General features: G+C 40.1%; 1 protein-coding gene across 2 annotated transcripts; it reads left to right on the top strand.

Moving 5' to 3' along the window:
- The first annotated feature begins 1,414 nt into the window (after positions 1–1,414).
- thumpd3 (THUMP domain containing 3) lies at positions 1,415–10,603 on the top strand. Of its 2 annotated transcripts, XM_080495503.1 has the most exons (10): positions 1,415–1,433; positions 1,708–1,996; positions 2,092–2,169; positions 2,998–3,411; positions 3,911–4,041; positions 6,072–6,141; positions 6,564–6,679; positions 6,770–6,874; positions 7,882–8,005; positions 10,095–10,603. In XM_080495503.1, the coding sequence occupies exons 2-10, from the start codon at positions 1,772–1,774 to the stop codon at positions 10,284–10,286; spliced, it is 1,455 nt and encodes a 484-aa protein (XP_080351629.1). In that variant the 5' UTR covers positions 1,415–1,433; positions 1,708–1,771; the 3' UTR covers positions 10,287–10,603. The 2 variants fall into 2 exon arrangements, with proteins under 2 accessions (XP_080351629.1, XP_080351630.1); XM_080495504.1 differs by lacking the exons at positions 1,415–1,433; positions 7,882–8,005 and having other exon boundaries at positions 1,498–1,996.
- Positions 10,604–11,280: the final 677 nt, after the last annotated feature.

The following is an 11,280-nucleotide window of genomic DNA, read 5'->3' as shown; positions in this document are numbered from 1 at the left end:
GACAAGGTCAGTGTATGAATGTGGCGTTTGAACATCACAATCTATCTATCTTTGTATCAACCTTCCTCATTCTGCCCCTCTTTTGTTTCATATGCGTAAAGTCCTAACTTTATGCTCTGGCGCCCCCTGTCTATTTCTTATGGTAAATTATACCCGGAAGTTTTGCCTGTGAAAGCTTGACGGTACTCGTGGTTTAGACTTTCAAACTAAGACAGGCACTAAAAGCCCATACATACTAATCATTTAGGGAATTTCCTCAAGGGAATGACTTTCATATTTAAACAAAGCCGCATACCGCAAAATTCTCAGCAGTATAGCATTACAGTTAAATAGTCTGAATGTAACCGTCTGTAACACCATACAACAAATATTAATAAAGAAAGATTTGGGATTGATAGAGAGTTTCATACATCTAATGAGAAAGGGAAAATGTATCCAACTCAAAACTCCAGCTATTGGTCAAATAAATGGTCTTGCTTTAATATTAAAAAATTTGTTTGTATTTGATTACGAATTAGTTTATATTTGTAACAATTGTTGCCTATTTTTGATAAGTTATTGAGTAGATACAGATGTGTCTCAGCTCATGTATAGTTGCCAAAGTTAAAAAATAAATAAATAAATAAAAATAAAAATCCCCCAATGTATGTCAGGATTTCAAGTCTGATGCTGATGGAAAGTTTTCTCCTAAACATATTCTTCCAACAAAGTGCAATAGCACACCAAATTTCAGAACTTTATACTGTTTCGAGCTTTGTAAATAGTTTTTTGGGGTATAATCCTGAGCACACATAGTCTATTATTGCATCTTAGCACGAAATATCTCTGACAAACATTTTGTGACCTTTTTTGTAAATGTCGGACTCTATCACATTTCTACAATGGATTAAAGGTTTATTTCATACATACAGGGTGATGACAGACATATGGTGGCGTTTAGCAGGACTTCTCATCAACAATTTGTATTGCAGTAGATGAAACCTTGTGTTTATTGGCATCACACCAATCTACTTCACCAATGTCTTCCTATAAACCTGTTATCCAAGTATTCTTTATACATCACCCATTTACCATAGAATAACCTCTAACGCTGTAGATATGTTTTCTGAAAGTGTCAGAATAGAAATACTGTAACTTTAACATTTTAGTATTGAGAGTCACTTCATATTTGTAGAGATTGTTAATCCAAGGAGGACGCTTGAAGTACTATATATATTATACGGATACAGGAAGCTTTCTCAAATTAATTTGACTGAACTAATAATGTGATAAAGGAAACAATCATTTTAATATATCGCGATTGTGATGTGGGCTTTACACAGTAGTTCTTCATGTTTTATAACAGCTTTCAGGAGGTGATGCTTTGACTGTGAAAGTCCTGAACCGGAAGTCAGCTGCAGGAAGGAAGCTTGTTGTCGCCTCGTGTGTGACAGGTTGGTTGGTTCCGCAGTTAGCCGCAATCATTCATAAAACTGTAATTATTTGTTACACGTGCACCGGACGGCTCAGTGCGTAAATACTCATTAAAGTGTGGGAGATGTTCAGTTTAAAAGCCGAAACACAGACTGACGTCACACTCAACAACTTTTTAGCTCCGTCAAGCTAACGTTAGCGTCAGCAGATGCACTGACAGCAGAGGTTCATTCAGTTACGCAACGTGGAGATTTGTTTAATGCATAGAATTGACAGCGTGAATACTCTCTCCAGGTAGCTGCAGGGCTTTTTCTCACCTGTTCCCCGGTCACGCCTGCCCTCTGTTCGCACGCCCAGCATGTCTTCCCCCGAGGGTGAAGCCGCAGAGCCGGGCACATGTCCTCCGGTCGAGCTGGAGGCCATCGGGGAAGAAATCATCAGTGTCACAGTGGGAGCCACCGTCCCCACGGGCTTTGAGCAGACCGCAGCAGAGGAGGTGAAGGAGAAGATCGGAGTAGATGCACGAATCAGCAAAGACCGCGGCCGCATTTACTTCCCAATAACCACTGACAGGCTTTTCCAGGTGAGAAAGTGCAGCTGCATCCAGGTGGAGCTGCTGTTGATATGGAATCCTATGTGTCCATTAAACCCTGCGTCTGCCTTTCTGTCCGTCTGCAGGTCCATCTTCTGAGGTCCGTCGACAACCTGTTTGTTGTGGTTGAGGAATATGATCATTATCAGTTTAAAGATTCAAAGGTGAGACCTTGTGTCAGTTAGTTCACACCTAGAAACTTTGGGAATTCACAATGTGACCCTCACTCAGGCTGTACAGTGTATGACGAATGCAGATATTGATGTCAACATCCACAATATACCGGCTGATAAATCAATTCACTAAATTTGTCCCATGAACTATTTAGAAATATTTTAATTGGCAGCCGCAAATATTTCATACACAGTGGCCACAGAGAAGAAGTTAGAAACAAGGAAGCCAAAAAGAATCAAGTCATGTAATTTCCTTTCTCCAAAATGCTGCAAAGGCACATGTGATTGGGAATAAAACTGTTGCAGCTGGTATAGGTTAGCAGCAAGAGAATTAAGAACGATCTCAAAGCATAAAGGCATGAACATCATATATTTAAGTTTTTCTATTCATCGCAAATCATATTATGAAATACTCAATGATAGTATTGCAGTTATTGCATAATCTTGATGTGTTCACCCATGTGGCCATCTTGTATATAAACTGATGTGGGAGGTCAGTGAATAGGCTGGTTTTCTCTCTTTGCTGTCACATCACAACAGTAAAGTTGGCTAAATGGGGAGAATTTAAGTTCAGTAGTGACTCTAAACCATGTTGTTACTCATTGTATTGACTGTCATTTTAGTTATGGAGACGACTGATGATGATGTGATGACAGGATGCATCAATGAGAAAACATTTTCACAGTTGACTCATGCTGTTTCAACCAATGAAATGAGATTTTTTGCAAAGTCCAGGATTTCCCAACTCCCCTGAGTTTTTCAATACATCATTCTCTATACATGTCAGTGTAATCCTTGTGTTTTTGTCTGTGTGTACAGGAGGAGACACTGGAGGAGCTGCAGCAACTCGCCTCCAAACTCCCCTGGACGAATGCCCTCCAGGTCTGGAAGCTAAATAGAGCCCTGAAGAAGAAAAAAGGCCACCGTAGAGGAGGGAAAGCCAAACCCAATGGTGAGGCCAGTGACTCGGCTGTCGCTGACGAACAAGGACAACCCCCGGCGGCGACTGCTGACGAAGGCCTCACGAAGACGGACGGCGCGCCTGAATCGGGCGCCTGTGAACAGGACACGCAGAAGGCAACCCCTGAGGCGAAGCTCATCAAGTTCCGAGTAACTTGCAGTAGGGCCGGAGATAAACACAGCTTTTCCTCCAATGAGGCAGCCAGAGACTTTGGGGGAGCCGTACAGGAATTTTTCCAGTGGAAAGCAGATATGACAAAGTTTGACATCGAGGTAGGCGTGCTTGTTCAGACGGGACTGATGTAATGTGAATAACATCACACAGGCCAAAAACAACTCTGGAGGTTCTGATAATCTCTTTTTTTTTTAATAGGGTGGGTAACAAAAGAAAGACTAACAACTCTATTGAGTCCCTTTTAACATTAATAGCACTTTCAGCTTCCGTGTGACTAGTTGGAAAATGCATCGTGAAAGTGGGATGAAGGCCTATTATGATATGAATGTTACTCAAGTAATACATGGGCGTCTTTCAATTATTTTAAAATTAATGATGCAAAAATGAATTAAAAACCGACAATAACCTGGCTTGACTATTTTAAGAACGTTAGGTTTTATTCCATCTACTTTTTGCACATATAAAGTCAATATATAAGGAAAAACACAAATCCATGATTAAATCAATTGCATTTTTATTCTGTCACTTCAGGGAGTCATTCTGAAAATGTGTTTCATGTTTCACTAATAATGGGTGATTCATGATGATCCCCTGCAGGTCCTGCTAAACATACATAAGGAAGAGGTGGTGATTGGGATCGCCCTCACTGAGGAGAGTCTGCACAGGAGAAACATCAGTCACTTTGGACCCACCACCCTGCGCTCCACCTTGTGCTACGGCATGCTCAGGTAACTCCGTATTCATAATGGTTGACCACAAATATCTTCCAACAATCATTCCAGCAAATCTTCACACTGACGGTGAAACTCGAGTATCAACTCTGCACTTTGCCTCCTGTGTTTTCAAAATTTGCAATATTGTTCTCTTAACGGACAAGAAATATGTTGACAGATGATTGAGCGCTTTTTTTTTTTATTTTTTTTATTTTTTAAGCAAAAATTTGTATAGTCACAAAACAGCTCTCAATCTCTCAAAGGCCTAAGCATTGTTCACGAATTTGAGTAGAAAAGTAGTATGCCAATGCACAACAGACCTATGGACCGTTTGCAGAAATGGCACTGCTCAATGTGCTACGATGGGACTTTGACATGTTAACTGTTGCCATGACGACGACATACCACATGACAACAGCAGGTGTTTTGCAACATGCTCAGATATGACATCATATCCGGGCTGTAAAGTCAATAAATTCGAATGCGCTGCAAAAAACACAGACGTGGAGGGGAAGTTCACAAATGACCTTCGGTACCGTGGTAATGCTAATCCCCTGTGAATACAGCATTAGGCTGAAATCAGTAAAAGGCCGCTCTTGAATGTGCAGTTTATCAAACGGCACAATGCCACAGATCTAAGAAGTGTTTTTCCACTTGTGGATAGAGCAGCTTGATAACTGGCAATGACACACATCGTGAGTCAGCTTGTATCATAGGTGTGAGTCAGAAATTAGTAGGGATCTGTCATTGCCAGGACGGCCAACTATATCTTCATGGAGGAGTGATCGAGTGCTTTGGCCACAGGAAGGATGTCCTGTTGTGCTCTGTCGTCCACTTTGGTGGTATGAAGTCACTGAATCCAAACTTTCTCCCAGTGGGGTCCGAGCACCATTCATGACAGTCGCGATGTGTTTTGAAGTAGTTAATGTGTTATTGAGTTGTATTGAATATTTATGAATTGGTGCATTCACAGGTTTTGGACTTTCTAGTTACACTGACTGAGCCATCAGATTCATCAGCAACGGTATTGTGAGATATCTGGCGCCTCAGTTAAGTTTAAACGCTATTTCAACAATACAAATAGGAATAGCACCAATATGACTTAAAAACAGTAAATTGCTGGGACCGCACGCTGGTTTTAACACCATCAGTAATGCTAATAATTCACTCCAACACTTTTGCGTCATTACTTAAGTAGGCTGTTCAGACACAGTTTACGTAAAAACAACAGAAGCTGCACCTCTGTGAAAACGTCATGTCCCTCACGAACTCCTCCCGTCAGGTCGTGTTGAAGTTAAACTTTCAGTTCAGTCAGTATTTTATCCAGGACAAACGTTTGAGGTATTTCTTGACGCATTTCAGTACAAATACTTGTGTTATGCCCGATAGATGAACAGAGCAACACATGGCGGTGCCAAATAATGTGGCTGAAATGTTACTTGGGGGTATTCCATCTGTTGAGTGAAAGATAGAAAACATATCAAATGATGATGTATCAAAAAATAACAATGATGTAAACAGGATAAGTTAAAATGCATTGGGAGGGTATTTCACTCTTACTTAAGAAATCTCTAAAAAGTAAATAAAACACAGCGATGGTGAAATTCAAATTATAATGTGTGCTTTTTTTATGACTTAATCTATGTAAATAATAAAACTAATCACTGAGATTGTGGTCCTATGATCTTTTTAGCTACTGTCGAACTGGCTTGTCCAGATTTCAAAATGTGAAAAAAGAGGTCAGTTAAGAATGTTTGATGATAAAAAGTAAATGGGGGAGTTTGGAATAAGAGCTACCAGACAGTAGAGGAGAGTGTTGACAAAGTGTGTGCGAGTTAGAGCAGCACTCATTTCAGCGTGTTTTCACATGTGTCTAGACCAATAAACCTGAAATGAATGCATCATTGCAGTGATGTCAGCGTCAGCGCTGCAGAAAGGGAAAACCGTGCAGGTGATAAATGTTGGAGGGGCTGTTGATCGACGTGAAATATGTTCAAACGTGTGTTGCTTGAAAGTTGTAGTCATGGTGTGTTTACTTTTACCAGGTTGTGTAAACCTCAGCCCGCCGATATCATACTTGATCCTATGTGTGGGACTGGAGCTATACCACTGGAGGTGAGGCTCGATGTTGAATTTGTTGGATAAATGTATTTTTTGTGGTGAACAGTGATGTTGTGTGTCATCACACTGACACAATCTGCACAGACATTACAAGCAATGGGATGGTCCGGACCCTCGGAGGGTACAGAGAGGAAGCAGAGTTCAAACTTCACCTGACCTGTTAACATGGAAATTATTGCTGCCAAACATATTTCATGTATGCTTCCTTGAAGTTATCTCACATCCGTTGACCTGTAATCACAACATTTGACTGCGTCTTCAAGCTTCCAGAAAATCTACATTTTCTGGGAAGTTTCGGCAGCACAAAAGATTGTAATTTATCTCTGATGTTTGTGTGCTTTGACTAAACAGGATGTCAGAAATGAACTAATGATTAGAAGAGCTAGCAATAAATACAGATTGTTCATCTTGTCCAGGGTGCCATCGAATTTAACAACTCCTTCTACATTGCCGGTGACAACAACGACATGGCGGTGAACCGCACAGTCAATAATGTATGTCACATCCAGAAACGGAGAGCCGACAAGGGCAGGTAAGAATGTGCCAGCTGACGAGGAACTGATCTCCATGTTGCTGCTCCTCATCATCATCATCATCATGTAAACTCTTTGGGTTTGAACAGCACACCTGGACTGCCGATCGACACGGTGCAGTCGGATCTGTGCAAGTTGCCCATAAAGACGAGCTCCGTTGACATCATCATCACTGATATGCCGTTTGGAAAGAGGTAATGTCGCAGCAGGAAATTCTACAGTCCAGTGACGGTTCACTGGCGTCACGGCGGTGGAGTGGTTAGCGTTCACTTTGCACAGCGAGGCGGTCGAGGGTTCAAATCCAGCCTATTATGTGAGGAGTTTGCACGTTCTCTGGATATGCAGTCATCCTCGTCTAAAAACATGCAAGTGAGGTTATTTGGTGACCCTCAAGTGAATGTGAGTGGGTGGGGTTCTCCGTCTGTGTGTTTTTGTGACATTGTGTTACAAAATATTGAAAATGTAAACGAGCCCATAAACACTATGTCTATGTTTAGCTCACCAGGCCACAGTTAAGTGCCTGGTAAAAATGGATTTTGTTGCATAGAATATTCATACAAATATAGTTCAATCAGTATATGAGCAGACCGATATACTTCTATATATGAAATGATTACATACTATATTATCCTCCGTGAGTAGTAGCAAATATAAGCCTGTAGCTCATGTCCAGGTTGGGCTTCGGGAGGGATTTCTGTGTGGGGTGTTCTCCCTTCTCATCCTTTAGTTTTTATTCAGGTTTTTTGTTTGTTTTGTTTTTTTCTCCCACAGTCCAAAGATAAACATTTTATGTTAAGTGATGACTCTAATTTGCCCTTAGATGAGAATGTGAGTAATTGTCTGTCTCTTAATTTGTCAACACTAATCTAAATTTACCGTAACATCCAGAGAAAACCGTAAACCACAAGTAACTTTGGCAATCACGTAGCTACCGAGATAAGAAAATTCTCTATTATCCAGATATACTACTATCTAATGTTTATTCTTGCATGTCGACATACGCTGACTAATATATGACAACAGACTTTCACCGTTTGTCTTTTTGAACCAAAGATGAAGTAAATTTCAACAGACAGTATAACAGTTTTCATGTTGTTATTCCTTGGATTAGGCGAGTTGAGCCATGGTTTTAACAATATAACTGAACTCTTCTTAGAGATGAACCATGCGATTGTGTTTTCCTGTGTGTCATTGTTAAAAGAATGGGCTCTCGGAAGAAGAACTGGGACCTCTATCCATCCTGCCTCAGAGAAATGGCCCGCGTGTGCAGACCAGGCTCAGGGAAGGCGGTCCTCTTGACCCAGGACAAGAAATGTTTTGCCAAGGTGATCCCGTTGATTCAGGAGATGCCAGGAACTTAAATCTGATAAGGTTGAATTTTTTCCTGAGAAATAAGGCCTCACTTCTTCAAAACCAACAAGGAAAAAAAAGAAAAGATAATCACAGTGAGTGCCAGCTCATGCCTGTCGTCTCCCAGAGAAAGTGAGCAAGCTTCGTCTTGCTTCAGGGAAATGTTAATCTGGATTCACAGTTCAATCCACAGGAGTGGTCAGCCTCCACACTCATCGGAGTTTCAGTGAGCGGGAGAACAACTCCCTTCCTGGAGAACATAGCTAATGTTAAAAAGCAGCCGTTTACAATTGAGCCAATCACAAGCAAACATAACATGCTCGTTCTTTTGTCACAGTGATACAGGAGCCAAAGAAAATCCAGTTGAAGCCGTTTGCAAAAAGCGCCAATATTTTGGAGAATTATCTTTAATCTTGTATGCTCATCAAAAACTGCGACGCTTAACCAGCACCTGTCAAATAAATGACTCTCACAGTTAGAACAGGGTATTAATGCATTATAAAAGCAGGTATTGTTTCAATGGAGGGTAGGAACATGTCGACGCACCCGCTGACCACATAGGCTTTCGTATTGAATTGCTGATTGCACGGCTGCACCTGATCACCTTAAACTCTCACTGACGTTTCTACACGCGTCCTGCGTACGGTACGGACAGTACTACGATACAGGGACTTAACATGCTCCACCCAAGTACAGTTATACAGGTTTGATTTGGCACCATTTATCGTTTATTGTTATACCTTCTACACACCTCATCAGGTGAGACAAGGAGGCGTGTTCGGACTAAATAGAGTACGATGTTGTGTGTAAATATGCCACCTGTTGCCATGCAGTAAGTCTATGAATAGTACATTTTCGATTTATTTCTGGTTGTGGCCAGCCAGTAGTAATTGGTAACATGTGCCTCCCCAGCTGGCTGACGACATTATTAAAAAAAACACGCACATACACCGCATCTATAGTTTTGTTTCAATAAATTGTTGGTGTGGAAGATGTTGCCATTTCATGCTTCTACTTAAATGTACTATTTTCATGATATAATAATATAATATCCCTGTAGCTTTAACTTTATGTTTTCCAGCCAAATATCTCCTCCTCTTTGTGAGTACCGTAGTTTATAAAACATTGTGACTCATCTATATGCTAATGTGGGAATATTAATGTGCTGGTGTGAGGCAGCTCTGATATTTATTTACCACATTCATTTAGTTTGTCAAGTCCACAGTTTTAATTGCGTCTAAATACAAAGCACAGCAAAAGCAAATGAGAATATTTTTAGTTTTTCTGACATCTTTAGAAAGAAAGCTTTCTGTGCCGAGCATTTACTCGTGTTAATATGAACATTATCATTTGTCATCGTTTCATACCAGAGACTTTAGTTACAGCGGGAACATTGCAAGTTTGACCTGATGATGGCGCCAGACCGCCAACGCCACTGTCACAGGGTTTCACCCTTTAGGGTGCAGACATGTCTGAAAAATGTATAGCAGCCTTTTCAATAGTGGTTGGGATATTTAACTGCCTGGCTGCAGTTCTGAACGTTTGTCTGGTTCATGAAGACACTGATGCTGCCAAGTTTAGTTAACAGTGGCAAATACGGGTTACCAAAATGATTACCTGACTATACAGTAGCAATGTGAAGATTGATGGAACAAAAAATTAATAAATAGAAATATTTATATTTGAGTATTTGACTCAAATGCATAGGCTGATGAGGTAGATCATAGTTTCAATGTTTGGCTACTTATACTTGTTTTTTGTGATTGTGTAGTGGTGGTCTTATGTAAAAGTGGTCTTTTTTTATGTTTACGCAGCCCTCTATAACTTTAAACAACCTAATCTTGCTCTTTCTCTTAAAAGCGTGATTGCCATATCAATTCATCCCAAAGTAATCTATAAATAATCCCTCAAAGGTCTGACTAATGCAAGTTTAATTCTGCTCAGTCACTGCATCACGGAAACAGACTTTTAAAGGCTGTATTTTGTCTAAGCAAAGATCATGTTTTACATAAAACACATGTCTCACTTGTTAGTTTGCCCTCATAAGATTTATGTTTTCTCCAGGCGATCTCGAGGATGGGGGGACTGTGGAGGAAGCAGCACACTGTTTGGGTCAATGTTGGAGGTTTACATGCCGGAGTCTATCTCCTTAAGCGGACCGGAGGTCTGATTGGCCAAACTCCAGAAGATGTCCATGAATCACGAGGAATGGTTAATGCACAAGCGGACGAGAAGGACAATAAGGAGCCGTCTTAATTTACATGCGCATCTAAGTTATGATTATAAATCGAGGCCAATATTTACTATATATTGTTTCACCAAAGTTAGCTCTTTTTTTTTTTTAAAGTTCTTCCTTCAGGCATACAATACAGTTTGTGTGTTTTTATTTTTTAGTATTTTGTATTGGTTAAGAGCTGTTAAAAGGCTGTGTTTATCAGATTTATGGTTCTCACACTGTTCATTTGTGTCATTGTTGTTCAGAAATCTACTGAAGGTCGTTTCATGGGTCCCCTGGGATTTGTTTTCACTTCATGTGACCTTGAGGCTGTTCAATAAAGGTTCACTCATGCAACATTAAAGTTTGTTTTAGTGAATATTAACTGTGATGTAGGTAGATGTTACACTGGGGAAAGGCTCTTGCAGAAGTGCAAATTATTCATCCATGGATTTTCTTGAGGACAAGTTACTTCCTGGACAAGTCACGGTCACAGGACAAACAGGCAGTCATAATGTGTAAATCAATTTATAGCAGGTATAAAACATTAAACCTGGAAGGATTTAATCTTCTACAGCAAGAGGGAATATATATATATATATATATATATATATATATAGTTTTACTTTAGATTTCAAGATCAGATATTCTACATTTGCTATTTTGCAATCAGATCTGATAATTATTAAATAAAATGAACAGCTTGAAACTTCAAATGGTATATAACTATTTTATTTTACAAGGCAGCTGCTTCAGATTGTCTCTACTCTGTTCGTATTCATGTCAAATGGACTGAAATCCAAAAGTGCCGGGTTGGAGTGTAGAGCAACCTCCCACATCGTTTATCAGAACCCATTTTAAAAGTCATCTGTGATGTTGGTGTGTTTGAATATGGAGTGTGAAGGCTCATTTGCTGCTCTATAATATCTACAACTTTGGGAGTAACACGAGTTGCATCATGCTACACTTTACACACTTACAGGCTGGATCTCACACCTTCTGAAAACATTTATTACAGTTCCAATACAATCTTAT

Source organism: Blennius ocellaris (assembly GCF_963422515.1).
Source record: "Blennius ocellaris genome assembly, chromosome: 4".
NCBI classification, from domain to species: domain Eukaryota; kingdom Metazoa; phylum Chordata; class Actinopteri; order Blenniiformes; family Blenniidae; genus Blennius; species Blennius ocellaris.
Note: the sequence above shows the minus strand (reverse complement) of the source record. Positions and strands in the feature narration are given on the sequence as shown.

Coding starts and splice junctions, on each gene's coding strand:
- thumpd3 (XM_080495503.1), top strand. CDS start 1,772: ATGTCTTCCCCCGAGGGTGAAGCCGCAGAGCCGGGCACATGTCCTCCG. Junction 1,997..2,091: donor CCACTGACAGGCTTTTCCAG/GTGAGAAAGTGC, acceptor GTCCGTCTGCAG/GTCCATCTTCTGAGGTCCGT. Junction 2,170..2,997: donor ATCAGTTTAAAGATTCAAAG/GTGAGACCTTGT, acceptor CTGTGTGTACAG/GAGGAGACACTGGAGGAGCT.